Below are 22,768 nucleotides of genomic sequence, written 5' to 3'. Positions count from 1 at the left end.
TAAAGGCTTGCCACAGGAAAATCTTAACTTTAGGAGGGATCCGGGCCTTCCAAATCTGAGAGAAATGGTTAGTAGGGGAGCCACCAATAAGTTTAGAGTAAAGCGATTTAACAGAAAAGCGCCCCGAGGAAGTGTGCGGCCAGATCACCGAGTCCAAATTTGCCGAGAGCATGGGGAAGAAGGTAGTAAGGCGTTGCCAATCTTCAAACTCTTCAGGCGACAAGGATCGGCGAAAGGCCAGGTTCCAACCATGGACAACCAACTTCATAATAGAAATATTCGGGTCAGGGCAATAAGAAAATAAGGTGGGGAAGGTCACATAGAGCGGTGAATCTCCACACCACCAGTCCAGCCAGAATCTAATGGAGGAGCCATCCCCAACTACAAATTTAACATAAGCCTGGAACAAAGGCCTAACTTTAACCAAGGCCTTCCAAAACTGAGAACCACCAAGAGCATTAGTAAACATCGGGCTAGAGGAGGAAAATACTTAGCCTTAAGAATGGAACGCCAGAGTAGCTGATCCCCAACAGTCATAATCTTCCACCACCATTTAATCATCAAACATTGGTTCATGATGAAAGTATTGATGATACCCAACCCTCCAAGGTTTTTGGGCCTGCACATCAGTTTCCACTTAACGAAACGATATTTACGATGATTATCAGCAGCATTCCAATGAAAAGCCCCATGGTGTTTGTCGAAACAGCATGGATCCCGCCCAATAATAAGTAGAAGCCCATCAAGAACATGGGGAGGGAAGACAGATAAGCATTGATCAAAGCAACTTTACCCGCGTTGGTATTATATCTCCCACGCCAGGGCAAGACCCTGATGCCCACCTTGGTGACCATCGGGGCAAATTCTTTCACATGAAGTACGTCCAGAGAAATGGGAAGGCCCAGAAATTTGAAAGGGAAGGACCCTAGCTTACAATTAAGGAGGTGTGCCACACGCACATCTTCAGTGTCATCCACACCAGTAACAATAACCTCGCTCTTCGCAAAGTTAATCTTAAGACCCGACATAGCTTCAAAGCAGAGGAGAATGAATTTGAGATTAGCGAGGCAGGAGTCATCCAACTCGACCATAATAATAGTGTCATCCGCATATTGAAGGTGAGTAACACCTTCAGGTAGAAGATTAGAAATAACTGGAGCGATGTGCCCATGAATAGCTGCCCTGGAGAGAATACGGGAAAGGGCATCCGCCACAAAATTGAACAAGATGGGAGAAGCAGAGTCGCCTTGCCGAAGGCCCCTGCCATTTGCAAAAAAATTACTAACCTGACCATTAACTGAAATGGCAGTATGGCCTCCCGAGACCAACTACATGATTCTGTGCACAAATGGTCCCTCAAACCCTTTTGCCAAAAGCACCCTTCTCAAAAAAGGCCAGCTCACCGAGTCGTAGGACTTCTCAAAATCAAGCTTTAGAATCACGGCTTTAGACTTACGGATCTTGAGGTCATGCACAATTTCATGTAAGCATAGGACCCCATCCAAAATGAAAAGACCTTTGATAAAGGCATATTGGAAGGGGCTGATGGCACGGTGAGCAATGGGGGAAAGGCGTGAGGCGAGCCCTTTGGCAGGGAATTTAGCAAAATTATTGATTAGGGCAATAGTTCGAAACTGCGAGATCAGGTCAGGTCCTTTGACTTTAGGAATGAGAGATATGACAGCATAATTAAGACAGGAAATATCCACCGTCCCCAGCCAGAATCCTTGGATGATCTTACAAACGAGCACCCGCAACTGCGGCCAGAATTTCTTAAAGAAGGGAATCGAGTATTCGTCAGGCCTCGAGGCAGCGTTCGGGTTAGCCGAGCTAATCACCTTCCAAATCTCCTCATCAGAAAGAGGCACCATTAAGGCCATGTTTTCATCAGAAGATATCTTACTACCCGCATCACAAAAATCAGAGGAGAAGGAGAGGCCAGAGTCCGGTTTGGGACCAAGAAGATTGGAAAAGAAGCCAACAATGTGATTCATAATGAGAGATTGGTCCGAAGTCTTGACACCATCAATGATAATACTATCAATGAAACATCTCCGATGCCTACCATTGGCGATCGCAAAGAAGTAAGTCGTCATAGCGTCACCTTTTAAGTTCCAATTAAGGGAGCTCCGCTGGCACCAATAAATTTCCGATTACTGATGCAACAGCATCAGGGCATCTTCCAAGGAATAGCGAGTGGCCCACTGAGAAGCAGAAAGCCCAGAGAGATTCGCAGATTGATCCAGACCCGGAGTTGGGATTCCAGGGCATCTTTTTCCCTGCGCTGGTCGGCTGCCCTATTACGGGACCAGCCTCTTAAGAATTTGCACAACTCATAGGAGCACTTGCGCCAATCGTCCATTGGGCCAAAAGAACGGCTAGGGGTATTAAGAAGATTAGAGATCTTGGTGGCCAGGATATCATAAAATCCATCCACAATCAACCAGGAAGCATCAAATTGCAAGCGGGAAGACAACAGAGGAGAATTAAGGCCCGTATCCACGATGAGGGGAACATGATCAGATCCAACCACAGGTCTAGCTTTCAACGAGGAAAGAGCGAATCTCATCTATCACAGACAAAGACCCCGATCCAGCACCGACCGGACAAGATTTGACTAATGATTAGACCAAGTGAACCGCGCCCCCACCCTAGGGAGCTCACGGATCGCACAATTACTAATGAACTCATTAAAGGCGTTGGCCAGCGGCCAAGAAAAATTAGGACTGTTTTTATCCACCGGGGAACGCAAAAGATTGAAATCACCACCAATCAATAGAGGAATATTACAAGACACAACCTTATTAGAAAGCTCATCAAGAAACATAGTCGCAAGAGAGTGATCAGCAGGGCCATATACCACTAGATATTCCCATAACGTGTTTAGCTGACGATGGTGAACTACCACGCTAGCCCAAAAAATACCATGATCATAAGTAATGAAATCAAACACATCCCGTTTAGACCCAATCAAGATGCCCCCAGAGTCGTCCGAGACAGGAAGAAAATGCCAATCAAATCTATCCATGTCTGCAACCTCAGACAGCTCAGACGGAGAGAAGGATTCCTTAAACGTTTCAACAAGCCCTACAATGTCAATTTGTTCACCACAAACCAAGTCATGAATCTGGTCTCGATGCCCCCGAGCGGCGAAACCTCTTACATTACAGAAAAGAGCTTTCATTTATAAGAGAGGTTTTTAATATGAAGGCTAGATCTGCACGGGGCCAGACAAGGTTTAGATCGTTTGGACTGGCCTCTCTTCACTTGGGTGGGGAGGGGAGGCGACTGGCCACAACCATTTGCCGCCCCAGCATCTCCCGACAACCCTTTGGGCCACAACGGGACCCGCAGAGACCGTGACCTCCTGGGCCTTGGCAATAGCCGCCTGGGTCACTTCATTAGCCCTAATGATAGAGAGTAAACGCGAAGGAGAACCCAACCCGGGGTCGACAGACACACCAACATCCACCATAATATGTAACAAGTGATCATCCAAAAGAGCAAGTAAAACGAGTAACACATAGAGAGGAAACTTGATATTATTGAGGTATGTAGAAGCATATGTTCCTCTCTCATAATAATTTTCAGTAGCATCATGAATGAATTCAACAATATATCTGTCACATAAAGCATTCTTTGCATGATCCACATTGATAGAAACTTTATTACTTTCTACAGAAGCAAATTCTTTCTCATTGAAAATAATGGGAGCAAATTCAATAAAATAACTATCATATTACACTAGATTCACATAATCAATTTGAGCATTAAAATCATGATGAAAAGTTCCATGGATATCATTACTCTTTATAGCATACATATCATCATAGATAGCAACTTTTTTTATCATAGTCAACTGAAACCTCTTCCAAAATAGTGGATTCATCACTAAGTAAAGTTATGACCTCTCCAAATCCACTTTAATAATTATTAGAATAATATTTAACACCCTCCAAAATAGTGGGATCATTACCTAGAGTTGACACTCTTCCAAACCCACTTTCATCAATACAATCATCATAAATAAGAGGCATGCTTTCATCATAATAATTGTTCTCATCAAAACTTAGGGCAGTAAAAATATCATCTTCATCAAATATAGCATCCCCAAGCTTATAACTTTGCATATCGTTAGCATCATGGATATTAAAAGAATTCATACTAACAACATTGCAATCATGCTCAGCATTTAGGCCAAACATTTTATTGAATTCTTCTTCTATCAATGGAGTACAATTTTCCTTTCCATCATTTTCAAGAAAGACATGATAAAGACGAATAATATGAGGCCACCTCAATTACATTTTTTAGTTTTCTTTTATAAACCAAACTAGTGATAAAATAAGAAACTAAAATATTCAATTGCAAGATCTAAAGATATATACCTTCAAGCACTCACCTCCCCGGCAACCGCGCCAGAAAAGAGCTTGATGTCTACTATACAACTTGTTCTTGTAGACTCGTGTTGGGCCTTCAAGTGCAAAGTTTTGTAGGACAGTAACAAATTTCCCTCAAGTGGGTGACCTAAGGTTTATCAATCCATGTGAGGCATAGGATGAATATGGTCTCTCTCAGACAACCCTGCAACCAAATAACAAAGAATCTCTTGTGTCCCCAACACACCAAATACAATGGTAAATTGTATAGGTGCACTAGTTCGGCGAAGAGATATTGATACAAGTGTAGTAATGATAGTAGATATTGATTTTTGTAATAGTAACAATAAAAAATAGAAAGGTAGCAAGTAACAAAAGTGAGCACAAACGGTATTGCAATGCTTGAAAATGAGGCTTAGGGTCCGTACTTTTGCTATTGCAATCTCTCAACAATACTAATGTAATTGGATCATATAACCATACCTCAACGTGCGATAAAGAATCACTCCAAAGTTCTTATCTAGCAGAGAACATAAGAAGAAATTGTTTGTAGGGTACGAAACCACCTCAAAGTTATTCTTTCCAATCGATCTATCCAAGAGTTCGTACTGAAATAATATCAAGTTATCCTTTCCGATCGATCTATCTAAGAGTTTGTACTAAAATAACACCCTATGATACATATCAACTAACTCTAATGTCACCTAGATACTCCAATGTCACTCGAGTATCCGTGAGTTGATTATACGATGTGCATCAAACAATTTTAGATTCATAATACTCAATCCAACACAAAGAACCTCAAAGAGTGCCCCAAGATTTCTACCGAAAAAACAAAGACGAGAACCTGCATCAACCCCTATGCATATATTACCCCAATGTCACCCCGGGAATTCACAGTTGAGTGCCCAAACACATATCAAGTGAATCAATACGATATCCCATTGTCACCACAAGTATTAATAGCAAGACATTCATCAAGTGCTCTCAAATCCATAAAAGTATTCAATTCGATAAAAGTGAAATCTCAAAGGGAAAACTCAATTCATCACAACACGATAGAGAGGGGGAAACTGTTGGGGAACGTAGCAGAAATTCAAAATTTTCCTACGTGTCACCAAGATCTATCTATGGAGAGACTAGCAACGAGAGAGAGGGGAGTGCATCTACATACCCTTGTAGATCGCTAAGCGGAAGCGTTCAAGAGAACGGGGTTGAAGGAGTCGTACTCGTCGTGATCCAAATCACCGGAGATCCTAGTGCCGAACGGACGGCAACTCCGCGTTCAACACACGTACAACCCGGTGACGTCTCCCATGCCTTGATCCAACAAGGAGAGAGGGAGAGGTTGGGGAAGACTCCATCCAGCAGCAGCACAACGGCGTGGTGGTGGTGGAGGAGCGTGGCAATCCTGCAGGGCTTCGCCAAGCACCGCGGGAGAGGAGGAGAAAGAGAGGTAGGGTTGTGCCAACAGGAGAAGAACTTCGTGTGTTGGGCTGCCCCATTGCCTCCACTATATATATGGGGAGAGGGAGGGCTGCGCCCCCACCTAGGGTTCCCTCCCTAGGGGTGGCGGCAGCCCCAATCCCCATCTAGGGTGCGGCCAAGGGGGGAGAGGGGGAAACTTGCCCCCCAAGAAAGGTGGAAGCACCCCCTCCCCAAACCCTAGGCGCCTTGGGCCCTTGTGGGGGGGCGCACCAGCCCACATGGGGCTGGTCCCCTCCCACACTTGGCCCATGCTGCCCTCTGGGGCTGGTGTCCCCACTTGCTGGACCCCTGGGACCCTCCCGGTGGTCCTGGTACATTACCGATAGCACCCGAAACTTTTCTGGTGACCAAAACAGGACTTCCCATATATAAATCTTTACCTCCGGACCATTCCGGAACTCCTCGTGACGTCCGGGATCTCATCTGGGACTCCAAACAACATTCGTGAACCACGTATATCTATTCCCTGTAACCCTAGCGTCATCAAACCTTAAATGTGTAGACCCTACGGGTTCGGGAACCATGCAGACATGACTGAGACGTTCTCCGGTCAATAAACAACAGCGGGATCTGGATACCCATGTTGGCTCCCACATGTTCCACGATGATCTCATCGGATGAACCACAATGTCAAGGACTCAATCGATCCCGTATACAATTCCCTTTGTCTAGCGATATTTGTACTTGCCCGAGATTCGATCATCGGTATGCCAATACCTTGTTGAATCTCATTACCGGCAAGTCTCTTTACTCGTTCCGTAACACATCATCCCGTGATCAACCCCTTGGTCACATTTGTGCACATTATGATGATGTCCTACCGAGTGGGCCCAGAGATACCTCTCCGTCAACCGGAGTGACAAATCCCAGTCTCGATTCATGCCAACCCAACATACACTTTCGGAGATACCCGTAGTGCACCTTTATAGCCACCCAGTTACGTTGTGACGTTTGGTACACCCAAAGAATTCCTACGGTATCCGGGAGTTGCACAATCTCATGGTCTAAGGAAATGATACTTGACATTATAAAAGCTTTAGCATACGAACTACACGATCTTTGTGCTAGGCTTAGGATTGGGTCTTGTCCATCACATCATTCTCCCAATGATGTGACCCCGTTATCAACGACATCCAATGTCCATGGTCAGGAAACCGTAACCATCTATTGATCAACGAGCTAGTCAATTAGAGGCTTACTAGGGACATGGTGTTGTCTATGTACCCACACATGTATTTGAGTTTCCTATCAATACAATTATAGCATGGATAATAAACGATTATCATGAACAAGGAAATATAATAATAATAACTAATTTATTATTGCCTCTAGGGCATATTTCCAACAGTCTCCCACTTGCACTAGAGTCAATAATCTAGTTCACATCGCCATGTGATTAACACTCACAGGTCACATCGCCATGTGACCAACTTCCAAAGAGTTTACTAGTGTCACTAAACTAGTTCACATCATCATGTGATTAAGACTCAATGAGTTCTAGGGTTTTATCATGTTTTGCTTGTGAGAGAGGTTTTAGTCAACGGGTCTGCAACATTTAGATCCATATGTACTTCGCAAATCTCTAGGTCATATTGTAAATGCTGCTACCATGCTCCACTTGGAGCTATTCCAAATGGTTGCTCCACTATACGTATCCGGTTTGCTACTCAGAGTCACTCGGATAGGTGTTTAAAGCTTGCATCGACGTAACCCTTTATGCCGAACTCTTTATCACCTCCATAATTGAGAAACATGTCCTTATTTACTCCAAGGACAATTTTGACCGCTGTCCAATGATCCCCATTCCTGGATCATTCTTGTACCCCCTTGCCAGACTCATGGCAAGGCACACTTCCGGTGCGGTACACAGCATAGCATATTATAGAGCCTACGTCCGAAGCATAGGGGACGACCTTCGTCCTTTCTCTCTCTTCTGCCGTGGTCGAGCTTTAACTTTTAACTCCATACCTTACAACTCAGGCAAGAACTCCTTCTTTGACTGATCCATCTTGAACACCTTCAAGATCATGTCAAGGTATGTGCTCATTTGAAAGTACCATTTAGCGTTTTGATCTATCCTCATAGATCTTGATGCTCAATGTTCAAGCAGCTTAATCCAGGTTTTCTATTGAAAAATACTTTTCAAATAACCCTATATGCTTTCCAGAAATTCTACATCATTTCTGATCAACAATATGTCAACAACATATACTCATCAGAAATTCTATAGTGCTCCCACTCACTTCTTTGGAAATACAAGTTTCTCATAAACTTTGTATAAACCCAAAATCTTTGATCATCTCATCAAAGCGTACATTCCAACTCTGAGATGCTTACTCCAGTCCTTAGAAGGATTGCTGGAGCTTTGCATACTTGTTATCATCTTTCAGGATTTGACAAAACCTTCTGGTTGTATCACATACAACCTTTCCTCAAGAATATCATCGAGGAAACAATGTTTTTTGACATCCTATCTGCAAGATTTCATAAATAATGCAGTAACTGCTAATTCAATTCCAACATACTCTTAGCATCGCTACGAGTGAGAAAGTCTCATCGTAGTCAACTCCTTGAACTTGTCAGAAAACATCTTAACGACAAGTCGAGCTTTCTTAATGGTAATACTTACCATCATTGTCTATCTTTCTTTCAAAATCCATCTGTACCCAATGGCCTTACGACCATCAAGTATTTCTTCCAAAGTCATGGATCCTCTCTCGGATTTTATGGCCTCGAGCCATTCGTCGGAATCCGGGCCCACCATCGCTTCTCCATAGCTCGTAGGCTCATTGTTGTCTAGCAACATGACCTCTAAGACAGGATTGCGTACCACTCTGAAGTAGTACGCGTCCTTGTCGACCTACGAGGTTCGGTAGTGACTTGATCCGAAGCATCATGATCATTATCATCATCTTCCACTTCAATTGGTGTAGGTGCCACATGAACAACTTCCTGTGCCCTGCTACACACTGGTTGAAGTGATGGTTCAATAACCTCATCAAGTCTCCACCATCCTCCCACTCAATTCTTTGGAGAGAAACTTTTCCTCGAGAAAGGACCCGTTTCTAGAAACAATTACTTTTGCTTCCGGATCTGAGATAGGAGGTATACCCAAATGTTTTGGGTGTCCTATGAAGATGCATTTTTATCCGCTTTGGGTTCGAGCTCATCAACCTTAAACTTTTTCACATAAGCGTCGCAGCCCCAAACTTTTAAGAAACGACAACTTAGGTTTCTCCAAACCATAGTTCAAGCGGTGTCGTCTCAAAGGAATTATGTGGTGCCCTATTAAAGTGAGTGCGGTTGTCTCTAATGCCTAACCCATGAACAATAGTGGTAATTCGATAAGATACATCATGGTTCGCACTATATCCAATAGGGTGCAAATATGATGTTCGGACACACCATCACATTATGGTGTTCCAGGCGGTATTAATTGTGAAACAATTTCCATAATGTCTTAATTGCGTGCCAAAGCTCGTAACTCAGATACTCATCTCTATGATCATATCGTAGACATTTTATCCTCTTGTCACGATGATCTTCAACTTCACTCTGAAATTACTTGAACCATTCAATAATCCAGACTTGTGTTTCATCAAGTAAATATACTCAACATCTACTCAAATCATCTATGAAGTAAGAACATAACGATATTCACTGCATGCCTCGGCACTCATTGGAACGCACACATCAAAATGTGTTACTTCCAACAAGTTGCTATCTTGTTCCATCTTACTGAAAACGAGGCTTTTCAGTCATCTTGCCCATGTGGTATGATTTGCATATCTTAAGTGATTCAAAATCAAGTGAGTCCAAATGATCCATCTGCATGGAGTTTCTTCATGCGTATACACAAATAGACATGGTTCACATGTCTCAAACTTTTCAAAAACGAGTGAGTCCAAAGATCCATCAACATGGAGCTTCTTCATGCATTTTATACCAATATGACTTACATGGCAGTGCCACAAGTAAGTGGTACTATCATTACTATCTTATATCTTTTGGCATGAAAATGTGTATCACTACGACCGAGATTCAATAAACCATTCTTTTAGGTGCAAGACCATTGAAGGTATTATTCAAATAAATAGAGTAATCATTATTCTCCTTAAATGAATAACCGTATTGCGATAGACATAATCCAATCATGTCTATGCTCAACGCAAACACCAAATGACAATTATTTAGGTTTAATACTAATCTTGATGGTAGAGGGAGCGTGCGATGTTTGATCACATCAACCTTGGATACACTTCCAACACATATCGTCAGCTCACCTTTAGCTAGTCTCCGTTTATTCCGTAGCTTTTATTTCGAGTTACTAACATTTAGCAACTGAACCGGTATCTAAAATACCCCGGTGCTACTAGGAGTACTAGTAAAGTACATATTAACATAATGTATATCCAATATACTTCTATCGACCTTGCCAACCTTCTTATCTACCAAGTATCTAGGGTAATTATGCTCCAGTGGCTGTTCCCCTTATTACAGAAGCACTTAGTCTCGGGTTTGGGTTCAACATTGGGTTTCTTCACTGGAGCAGCAACTGATTTTCCGTTTCATGAAGTGCCCCTTCTCGCCCTTGCCCTTCTTGAAACTAGTGGTTTCACTAACCATCAACAGTTGATGCTCCTTCTTGATTTCTACATTCGCGGTGTCGAACATTGCGAATAGCTCAAGGATCATCATATCTATCCCTATTATGTTATAGTTCATCACGAAGCTCTAGTAGCTTGGTGGCAATTTCTTTGGAGAAACATCACTATCTCATCTGGAAGATCAACTCCCACTCGATTCAAGTGATTGTTGTACCCAGACAATCTAGTACAAGCTCAACGATTGAGATCTTCTCCCTTAGTTTGTAGGCTAGAAAACTCGTCGGAGGCCTCATACCTCTTGACGTGGGCATGAGCCTGAAATCCCAATTTCAGCTCTTGGAACATCTCATATGTTCTGCGACATTTCAAAAATGTCTTCGATGCCTCAATTCTAAACCATTTAACATTACCGAACTATCATGTAGTCATCAAAACGTGTATGTCAGATGTTCGCAACATCCACAGACCACGTTCGAGGTCCAGCACACCAAGCGGTGCATTAAGGACATAAGCCATCTACTGTCTGCATATTGCTACTGTCACCTTTCAACTCTATTTTCTCTAGGAACATATCTAAAATAGTAGAACTAAAGCGCGAGCTATGACATAATTTGCAAAGGGCTTTTGACTATGTTCAGGATAATTAAGTTCATCTAATGAACTCCCACTCAGATAGACATCCCTCTAGTCATCTAAGTGATTACATGATCCGAGTCAACTAGGCCGTGTCCGATCATCACGTGAGACGGACTAGTCATCATCGGTGAACATCTTCATGTTGATCGTATCTACTATACGACTCATGCTCGACCTTTCGGTCTCTTGTGTTCCGAGGCCATGTCTGTACATGCTAGTCTCGTCAAGTCAACCTAAGTGTTTCGCGCGTGTAAATCTGTCTTACACCCATTGTATGTGAACATTAGAATCTATCACACCCGATCATCACGTGGTGCTTCGAAATGACGAACTTTCGCAATGGTGCGCAGTTAGGGGGAACACTTTATTGAAATTTTAATGAGGGATCATCTTATTTACTACCGTTGTTCTAAGCAAATAAGATGCATAAACATGATAAACATCACATGCAATCAAATAGTGACATGATATGGCCAATATCATTTTGCTCCTTTTGATCTCCATCTTCGGGGCTCCACGATCATCATCGTCACCGGCATGACACCATGATCTCCATCATCATGATCTCCATCATCGTGTCTCCATGAAGTTGTCTCGCCAACTTATTACTTCTACTCCTATGGCTACCGGTTAGCAATGAAGTAAAGTAATCATATGGCGTTTGTTCAATGACAGGCAGGTCATATAATAAATTAAGACAACTCCTATGGCTCCTGCCGGTTGTCATACTCATCGACATGCAAGTCGTGATTCCTATTACAAGAACATGATCAATCTCATACATCACATATCATTCATCACATTCTTCTTGGCCATATCACATCACATAGCATACCCTGCAAAACACAAGTTAGACGTCCTCTAATTGTTGTTTGCATGTTTTACGTGGCTGCTATGGGTTTCTAGCAAGAACGTTTCTTACCTACGCAAAAACCACAACGTGATATGCCAATTGCTATTTACCCTTCATAAGGACCCTTTTCATCGAATCTGATCCGACTAAAGTGGGAGAGACTGGCACCCGCTAGCCACCTTATGCAACAAGTGCATGTCAGTCGGTGGAACCTGTCTCACATAAGTGTACGTGTCAGGTCGGTCCGGGCCGCTTCATCCCACAATGCCGCCGAATCAAGATTGGACTAGTAACGGTAAGCATATTGAACAAAATCAACGCCCACAACTACTTTGTGTTCTACTCGTGCAAAGAATCTACGCAATAGACCTAGCTCATGATGCCACTGTTGGGGAACGTAGCAGAAATTCAAAATTTTCCTACGTGTCACCAAGATCTATCTATGGAGAGACTAGCAACAAGAGGAGGGGAGTGCATCTACATACCCTTGTAGATCGCTAAGCGGAAGCGTTCAAGAGAACGGGGTTGAAGGAGTCGTACTCGTCGTGATCCAAATCACCGAAGATCCTAGTGCCGAATGGATGGCACCTCCGCGTTCAACACACGTACAGCCCGGTGACGTCTCCCATGCCTTGATCTAGCAAGGAGAGAGGGAGAGGTTGGGGAAGACTCCATCCAGCAGCAGCACTACGGTGTGGTGGTGGTGGAGCGTGGCAATCATGCAGGGCTTCGCCAAGCACCGCGGGAGAGGAGGAGAAAGAGAGGTAGGGCTGCGCCAACAGGAGAAGAACTTCGTGTGTTGGGCTGCCCCTTTGCCTCCACTATATATAGGGGGAGAGGGAGGGCTGCGCCCCCACCTAGGGTTCCCTCCCTAGGGGTGGCGGCAGCCCCAATCCCCATCTAGGGTGCGGCCAAGGGGGAGAGGGGGAAACTTGCCCCCCAAGAAAGGTGGAAGCACCCCCTCCCCAAACCCTAGGCGCCTTGGGCCCTTGTGGGGGGGGGGGGGCGCACCAGCCCACCTGGGGCTGGTCCCCTCCCACACTTGGCCCATGCTGCCCTCTGGGGCCGGTGGCACCACTTGGTGGACCCCCGGGACCCTCCCGATGGTCCCGGTACATTACCGATAGCACCTGAAACTTTTCCGGTGACCAAAACAGGACTTCCCATATATAAATCTTTACCTCCGGACCATTACGGAACTCCTTGTGACGTCTGGGATCTCATCCGGGACTCTGAACAACATTCGGTAACCACGTATATCTATTACCTATAACCCTAGCGTCATCGAACCTTAAGTGTGTAGACCCTACGGGTTCGGGAACCATGCAGACATGACCAAGACGTTCTCCGGTCAATAAACAACAGCGGGATCTAGATACCCATGTTCGCTCCCACATGTTCCACGATGATATCATCGGATGAACGACGATGTCAAGGACTCAATCGATCCCGTATACAATTCCCTTTATCTAGCGGTATTTGTACTTGCCCAAGATTCGATCGTCGGTATGCCAATACCTTGTTCAATCTCGTTACCGGCAAGTCTCTTTACTCGTTCCGTAACACATCATCCCGTGATCAACCCCTTGGTCACATTGTGCACATTATGATGATGTCCTACCGAGTGGACCCAGAGATACCTCTCCGTCAACCAGAGTGACAAATCCCAGTCTCGATTCGTGCCAACCCAACAGACACTTTCGGAGATACCCGTAGTGCACCTTTATAGCCACCCAGTTACGTTGTGACGTTTGGTACACCCAAAGCATTCCTACGGTATCCGGGAGTTGCACAATCTCATGGTCTAAGGAAATGATACTTGACATTATAAAAGCTTTAGCATACGAACTACACGATCTCTGTGCTAGGCTTAGGATTGGGTCTTGTCCATCACATCATTCTCCCAATGATGTGATCCCATTATCAACGGCATCCAATGTCCATGGTCAGGAAACCGTAACCATCTATTGATCAACGAGCTAGTCAATTAGAGGCTTAGTAGGGACATGGTGTTGTCTATGTACCCACACATGTATCTGAGTTTCCTATCAATACAATTATAGCATGGATAATAAACGATTATCATGAACAAGGAAATATAATAATAATAACTAATTTATTATTGCCTCTAGGGCATATTTCCAACAGAAACACCATATGATCCAACTATAATAACAAAGCTCGCAATACATCAAAGATCGTGCCAAATCAAGAACACGAGAGAGAGAGAGATTAAACACATAGCTACTGGTACAAACACTCAGCTCTGAGGGTGGACTACTTAGTCCTCATCATGGTGGCCGCCGGGGTGATGAAGATGGCCTCCGGTGATGATTTCCCTCTAGCAAGGTGCCGAAACAGGGTCCAGATTGGTTTTTCGTGGCTATAGAGGCTTGCGGCAGTGGAACTTCTGATCTAGGGTTATTTCAATTTTTTGTATTTATAGGATTTTTTGGCGTCGGTTTCACGCGAAGATGGGCTTCAAGGGGCCCACCACCCACTAGGGCGCGCCAGGGGGGCTGGCACGCCCTGGTGTCTTGTCCGCAGTAGGGGCCCTCCTCTGGTGGTTCTTTGCTCCATTGTTTCTCTTTTCTTTTTTTTAAAAAAAGTTGTCAAAAAGTTTCGTCCAATTTTGAGAACTTTTATTTCTACACAAAAAACAATATCATGGTAATTCTGTTGAAAACAAACGCCAGTCCGGATTAGTTCCATTCAAATCATACCAAAATCATATAAAATTGTTGTAAACATGACATTAATACTTTATAAATTATAGATACGTTGGAGATGTATCAAAGAGCTGCACCAAGGGATGACTGGAGGCAGAAGGCACCATCGGCGGGCTTTGCTAAAATTCATATGTGGATGTTGGCGTATCGATGCCATCTAGAGGCGGGACTGCACCCGCGGTCTGTCGAGATGATCAAGGTAAGTTTTGGGGGAGCTCGACCCTGGTTATCCACGGTATACACGCCCCAACAACACTTGAGGCAATTGCGTGCAAAGAAGCATTGTCGTTGGGGAAAGACCTTCTGTTACATAATTTTGTGGTGGCATCAGACTCCAAGCAAGTCGTTGAAGACATTCACAATGGCTATCAGGGAAATATATGGTACTATCATATGTGAGATTCATCATAGAGCTACTATGTTTAATTGCGTTTTTTCGTTTGAAGGTCGAGAGTCTAATAGAGAAGCTCATAGTATAGCTAAGTTTTCGTATTTTTTAGGGCAAGGGCGTCATGTGTGGCTAGGACAACCTCACGATCTAAGATGTATTCCGGTGTCTGGGGTTTTGATCAATAAAACTTGGTTTACTCCTAAATAAGTTAGAAAACCATCGCGTTACTAATGGCTCCCGCATCTGTTCCTCTCCCGCAACCCACAAAAGGCGATCCCCTCTTCTCCTTCAGAAACCGCCGATGGATAATCGCTGAAAACCGAAGCCCCACGAAAACCAATCCTGAGACTCTCCTCTACAATCCTATCCAACTAAATCCCAATTCCTTTGCCACTGTCAAAGACCGTCTCGGATATACCACAAGAGTCATCGGAAGCCTGAAGATTCGTATTGCTTTTTTGAGAGTTATATTGGAGAGGGAAAGAGCCAGATCTCCTGTGTTCCTTCTCTCTAAGGATGAGAGGAAAGAGCCGCCTGACCCAGGACGGGCGCAATCAGTGGAGGCCAGAACTAATTCGCCCATTAAGGGACATGAAGAACATGGCGATTCATGGGTGTCGTTTCTCCCTGATGAGGAGGAAACGCTGTCATTTACAGGGATTAAGGCGGAGAATAAAGGAGGAATTAACAAGGCCATGGATGATTTGCTATTTAGAGGGAGGCTACCTTTGCAGAATCCATCCCAAGCTCCACTTATCCAGGTTTGTGTTCTGCCCACGCACATAAGGTGTTCGTGTATTTGCCTGAGGGCAACGATGGAGGGGATGAAGAGCCTCGAGGAGGCGGCGGGTCCTGATGCTGCGGGGGCGATGGAGGCTGTGCCTACAGCGGGGAGCTCGGTTAGGCTGCACGCCGACTGCACCCTCCCCACCAACATCCGGCGCCCAGGGAAGGAAATAGCCAAGACTTGTGCGGAACCTGTGAAGAAGACCCTAGTCATCAACATGATCGGGGCTCGAAAGGCGGTGCAGACGCGCTTCCTGGCGGTCGGACTATTCCTGTCTGTCCTGCTGGTGAACTCCAGGCAACTGATCGACCACATGAAGAAGGTATGGAAGGTTCGTGGCGAACTGGGTGACCATGAACTTGCTGCAGAGGAAGGGCGCAAATTCATCCTCGAGTTCTCAGAAGAGGGAGACCGCCAACACGTCATCAAGGGTGGGCCGTGGCAATACAAGGGCGATGTGTTCCTCGTCGTCGGTTTGGAGAAGGAAGCTGATCCTACTTCGGCTATATTCTCCCATTTGCCGATGTGGGTTCAGTTTAGGGGAATCCCCTTCTACCTACTCACCAAGGAGCTTGCCCGCAACCTTGGGGACCAAGTGGGGCCAGTGGTGATGATCGATCCGCACTCGAGGGGAAACATTTGTGACAAGTTTCTTAGAGTGAGAGTACAGCTGCCTTTGTACTCGGCGCTGCAGAAGGAGATTACGTTGGCTGATGAGATCACAAAGGAGGAGGTTACAGTCTACCTGAGGTATGAAAGATTGCCAAATTTCTGTTTATTCTGTGGATATATAGGACATATGGAAGCGGGGTGTGATATCCCAAATGAAGAGAAGAAACTGAGGTACAGTAAGGAGCTCAGTGTGCTTCCAGTGCACTTTGACGCCCCTCGTGCTTGGTTCCTCCCTGAGAAGATGGGGCAAAAACAGGCTTGCCAGTCGTCACAGTCCCTGTGGCGTGCTCCAATGCCTGTCAGTCATGACAAGACTGTGTCGACCCAAGTGGAACAAATGCGGGAGGTTGTAGCTCGTCTCTCAGTGGGTGACGGCATGGAAACTGACACAAATCTGAAGGTTACAGAGGCCACATCTAGCAAAGTATAGAACACGGCTTCCTTTGAGGGCGCTATGATGGAGGCGGCTCTGCCCTCGGCGGGAAGCGGCGGCGGTTCTGCGGGCGTCTTGGCCGAGGTCTCTGCGGTTCCCAGCCACCCGCTGGGCTTTGGGCCCACCCCGCTCTATGGAGGCACGGCCAGTCCGGCTATCACCGATGCTCATAGGCCGAGCCCTGTTCTGTCCACTGGTGCACTGGAGACGGCCAGCCAGGATGAAATCAAGGAGAAAGTTTCAGAGGAGGACGGAGCTTTGAAGCTGCTTGCAAATCCAGTACAACACGAAGGACTTGTGGAGGCTGCACCAATTGAGAGCCTGGGCAAGGGTGGGGATGTAGATGCAGAAGAAAAAGACAGAGTTATGCGGGACTTGGCTGGCATCAAGGGCAACGGGAAGGGCACAACTCACTCTGGATCGGTCCTTGGCAAGAGAGACACTCATGGGCAGGATGATTCAGAGAGAGCAGGTACTGAAGAGGTGGGTTCTGTCGCGGACCAGAACAAGAAAAAGAAGGGCACAGGGCAGGGGAGCAAGGGCAAGGATGGTGGACAGGAAGCAACCGAGCCAGGGGCTCTCGATCAACTGGTGGGTGCGATGGACGGCACCCACCAGGAGCCATGACGATAATAAGTTGGAACTGCCGGGGGCTTGGGCAACCCCGGACAGTTCAGGAGTTGGTGTGCCTAGTGCGCACCTACCGGCCTTCTCTGGTCTTTATCTCTGAAACTAGGAAAAGCGAGGATTATGTTAATAAGTTGCGTAGGAGACTAGGTCTCAAGCATTGCATTTCCCATGTCGGAAAGGGAAAGGGTGCAGGTATTGCTCTCTTCTATGATGAGCAAGTTGAAATAAAAGAACTCGCTATTGGCCCGCGTTACATCGATGTGTTGGTTCGCCTAAATCCCCATGGCCGGCAATGGCGGGGTACCTTTGTTTATGGAGAGCCAAAAGCTAGTGAGAGGCATCACACGTGGGATCTCTTACGCAGAATCAGGCCGATGTCAAACGAACCATGGCTCATGTTGGGTGATTTTAATGAAACTGCTTGGCAACATGAACACCTTTCTAGAACACCTCGAAACGAGAAGAACATGGAAAGTTCCAGAGTTGTTCTAGCCGACTGTGAGTTGGTCGACCTCGGTTTCAGCAGTCCAAGATGGACCTTTGATAATAAACAAAAGGGTGCGGACAATGTCAAGGCCAGAATCGATCGCGGGGTTGCTGACCAACACTGGAGCTCTATCTTCCCTAAAGCTTCAATCGAGCACATTTGTTCATCTAGATCCGATCATCTTCCCCTGCTCCTTAGATTCGGTCCGAGGAAAGAATGGAGACCCCTGCACAAGGGATTCCGATATGAGTATATGTGGGAAAGAATGGAGTCGTTGACAGATGCTATTTTGAACTCTTGGGAGGAGAAAGGGACAGCTGAGAACCAATCTGACATATCACAGAAACTTGCAGGTCTGCAACGCTCCCTAAACACATGGGCAAAAAACAGCTTCGGCTCAATCATAAAGCAGACTGCTTCGCTTAGGAAGCAATTGGAGAGCCTGTGGAAGAAACAAGCGTCGGCTGCCAGAGATAGGGAGATTAAGGCTGTATCTAGGAATTTGGACGAGGTTTTGCACCGGGAGGAGATGATGTGGAGACAACGATCTAGAGCGTTATGGCTGAGAGAAGGAGATAAAAATACCAAGTACTTCCAACGAAAGGCCTCTTGGAGACGTAAAAAGAATACAATCAGTAAGTTAAAAATGAGGATGGTGTTTGGGTGGAGGAAATGGACAAGTTACAGGAAATGACCACAAGCTTCTTCAAACAATTGTACACTAAAGAAGACGAGGTCGATCCTAAGGTTATAGTGGACTGCCTGAATGAAAGAGTTTCTGTAGAGATGAATGTGTCGTTGGTTAAGGATTTCACGGAAAAGGAAATCAGCGACGCACTCTTCCAAATTGGCCCTTTGAAAGCTCCAGGCCCCAACGGCTTTCCAGCAAGGTTTTTCCAGAGGAATTGGAGTACTGTCAAGAGGGATGTGGTGAATGCGGTTCTGGAATTTTTCCAGGAGGGTATCATGCTGGAGGGAATTAATGACACGGTAATTGTTCTCACCCCGAAGAAGAATAATCCAGAGCACCTGAAAGACTATAGACCAATAAGTCTGTGCAACGTGATATATAAAGTGATCTCCAAGTGCATGGTGAATCGCTTGAGACCCCTTCTGGATGATCTGATTTCTGAGACACAGAGTGCCTTTATCCCTGGCCGCCTGATCACAGACAACGCCATGATTGCTTTCGAGTGCTTCTACAAAATCCAGCATTCCAAACAGCCAGCTAATACGCACTGTGCTTTTAAGTTGGATTTGGCAAAGGCATATGATAGAGTCGACTGGGGTTTTATGGAAGAGTCTCTCCTGAAGCTTGGGTTTGAGCAAAAATGGGTTGGCTGGGTGATGAGCTGCGTAAAATCCGTGAGATACACTGTCAAATACAATGGGAAGCTTCTCGAGCCTTTCATCCCCTCGAGAGGGCTTCAGCAGGGTGACCCGTTGAGCCCATATCTCTTCCTGTTCGTGGCTGAAGGGCTTTCATGCCTGCTGGACAACGAGGTTCGTCGAGGAAAAATCACCCCCCTGAAGATTGCCAGAGGAAGTCCCGGGATCTCCAACCTGCTGTTTGCCGATGACAGCTTACTCTTCTTCAAGGCGTGCAAAGAGGAGGCAGAGTGCATCATGCAAGTACTTGCCAATTTTCAGAAAGGTTTAGGCCAACTTCTGAGTTACAGCAAGTGTTCAATTCTCTTCAGTGAGCTGTGTCCAGAGGCGACCCAACAAGGGGTCATGACGGAGTTGCAGATCACGTCCTCTACTTTTGAGAGCAAGTATTTAGGGCTCCCCACGCCAGAAGGTCGCATGAAGGATTCTTTGTTTCAGCCTATCATGGAAAGATTTATTAAGAGATGTTCGGACTGGTCAGAGAGATTCATGTCTCATGAAGCTAAGGAGGTCCTAGTGAAATCGGTCCTGCAGGCCCTTCCTACTTTTTGCATGGGGGTCTTCAAGATGACACAAGGTTTCTGTGATAAGTATGAAAGACTAATCCGTGATTTTTGGTGGGGTGAGGAAAAGGGCCATAGGAAGGTTCACTGGATGTCTTGGGAGCAAATGACTAGGCCAAAGAGAGGAGGGGGTATTGGTTTTAGAGACATGAAGCTGTTCAACCAAGCTCTGCTCGCCAGGCAAGCATGGAGATTGATTCAGAGGCCGGACAGCTTATGTGCACGCGTTCTAAAGTCAAAATATTACCCGCACGGGGTGCTAATAGACACGGTTTTTGCATCGGAAGCCTCCCCTGTTTGGCGTGGAATTGAATATGGACTCGAACTGCTCAAGGCCGGTCTTGTGTGGAGAATAGGGAACGGGAGGAAGGTAAATATTCAGAGAGACAATTGGATCCCACGTAAAGAGGGCCTCAAACCAGCAAGCTTCATTCGTCGGTCTAGACTCAGATGGGTAAACCAGTTGTTAAGGGCTGACGGTGCTGGGTGGGACACGGAGAAGGTGCACCAACTGTTCTACCACTTTGACGCTGAGGCTATATGCAGTATAAGGCTTCCTAGTACTGAAACCGAGGACACCCTTGCCTGGCACTTTGAAAAATCCGGCGTTTTCACTGTTCGAAGTGCGTACAAGTTAGCGATCTCCCTCCAAAAGCAGTCCAAATACCCAGCCTCGAGCTCTACGAATGACGCCGACAACCGAAGCATTTGGGACATCATATGGAAAGCAAAAGTTCCTGAGAAAATTAAGATTTTCGGCTGGAGAGTTGCCACGAACACCTTGCCCACAAATAAGAATAAATGGAAACGTACACTTGAAGTGGACAGTGTGTGTAAGATTTGTGGTACTGAAGAGGAAGATGAATTTCATGCTGTAGTTTCATGCACTAAAAGCAAGGCTCTGAGGCATGAGATGAGAGAAATCTGGAATTTCCCTAGTGAATCCCAGTTCAGACACACTGGGGTGGATTGGTTACAGAACCTCCTCAACCCTTGCAACCCCGAGACAAGAGCTAAGACACTGCTTCTTCTATGGCGTTGTTGGTTTCTCAGGGATGACTGCACGCACAACGTAGGTAAGGAGTCTGTCAGCCGGTCGGCCCATTTCTTGGAGCTGTACGAGGAAGAGCTGAAGTGTAGCGGTACTATTTTGGAAACTGACACAAATATCAGACATAAGAAGCTACGGGCTGGGCATGCTTTGGGCAGGAGATTACCCTTGGATTTTCTGTCAGGGGCGACAGACTTGCAGGTTGAGACCTATCAGGGCCATACAGCAAATCAATGGTGTCCCCCAGTGGCCGGAACTGTCAAACTGAACTCAGATGCAGCTTTTCTAGCCGATAGTGGCATATCGCAAGTGGGCGCGGTCGCGCGGGATCATGAGGGGCTCGTCGTTGTCTCTCTGTCCAAAGGAATTGGATGGTGCTCTGCAGTGGAGGAAGCCGGAGCGATGGCCTTACTTGCTGGCCTGCAGGCCCTGTCACCTCTGCACAGGGGGCCAATCATCGCTGAAACTGACTGCAGTTTCGTTGTGAATGAGCTTCGGCCGGGCGACAGCAACAGCTCCCCCTGGCGGTCAGTTTTCTCTGACATCAAAAAGGAACTACAGAGGTTCAGTGAATCCCAGGTCATACATGCTAGCCGATGTCAAAACAAGCTAGCCCATGCTCTCGCCGCGCGTGCTCGAAGACTGGAAGACATGCAGAGGGTTGCGGCAATCCCGGATGACCTGAATGCAGTGTTAGCTGCCGACTATGTGTTGTCCTAAGAGTAACGTGGTTACTCTTGTTCCTCAAAAAAAAAACATGTAAAAAAAAAGTCACGGCAGAGGACAGGACTGAACTGCGGTCAACTAACTGGCGCTCGTAGCGGGGCACCAAGCCGCCTCGTGCACGAACCTGAGCGGCCGTCGGTGCGCAAGGGCACGAGTTTTTTTTTTTTTTTATGAAGTCTGCACGAGTTTTTAGTGCCAGCCAGAGGTCATCTGCACACAATCACACGGCCGCGTACCGAATCCCCGCTGCGGCTGCGCGTCGGTTGGCTGACGAAGCAGCTCGGGTAGCAAAATGGAGCTCTCCTTTCCTTTGTTAGGGAAAAAAGAACTTGAGATCAGGCCGCTCGTTCAGAAACCCAACAATTCAACAGGTCGACTAACAAGTACTAGTACCACTAGCAATTGGATGCACCATCACATCACATCAGCTCATACCTGGGTTGCTGGCCACGTCACTCCTCAAGTCATCGTCTCGTCAGGTTGGAAGAAAATAAGTCAGAAGATTGACGGGAGAGGCAAGTATCCGTCCCCGTCCGCCCGGCATCCGGTGCCCCGCACTCGGCCGGAAAAGCTGCCCACGGGCCGAATTTTTGTACGCACCAAGTCCAACTTGGCCACCAACCAACCATCCACTTATCCCGTTTGCCAAGTAGTGGCCGCCCCGCCCGGCCCGGCCTCCTCCTCCAAAGGAAAACCACCCGCACGCACGCGCACTTCCACGACCTTCCTCCCACTTTCCCCGCCCCCCTCCACCAGTCCACCGCCGATGCCGCCGGCCTCGCCGCCCACCTGACGCCATGCCGCTCCGCTACCGCCGGATCCTCTTCTCGGACGACTGCGATCCTTGGTACGGCTGCCCCCCGCCTCCCGCCCCTCCCTTCTTCACCCCTTCCCCTTCTCCATCGCCTTCCTCTCCGCCGCCGATCACATCGCCTCCTCCTCCTTCG

The 22,768-nt window shown here is 46.4% G+C and overlaps 1 protein-coding gene across 1 annotated transcript in view; it reads left to right on the top strand.

Annotated features, from left to right (window-relative positions):
- Positions 1-22,452: 22,452 nt before the first annotated feature.
- The window catches only part of LOC119364443 (RING-H2 finger protein ATL52-like), a 2,214-nt gene continuing 1,898 nt past the window's right edge, over positions 22,453-22,768 (top strand). The window contains exon 1 of the mRNA XM_037629916.1: positions 22,453-22,768. This exon is cut by the window's right edge and continues 10 nt beyond it. Within this exon, the coding sequence (XP_037485813.1) occupies positions 22,619-22,768 (150 nt within the window). The 5' untranslated portion in view covers positions 22,453-22,618.

This window comes from Triticum dicoccoides, chromosome 2B (assembly GCF_002162155.2).
Source record: "Triticum dicoccoides isolate Atlit2015 ecotype Zavitan chromosome 2B, WEW_v2.0, whole genome shotgun sequence".
NCBI classification, from domain to species: domain Eukaryota; kingdom Viridiplantae; phylum Streptophyta; class Magnoliopsida; order Poales; family Poaceae; genus Triticum; species Triticum dicoccoides.
Note: the sequence above shows the minus strand (reverse complement) of the source record. Positions and strands in the feature narration are given on the sequence as shown.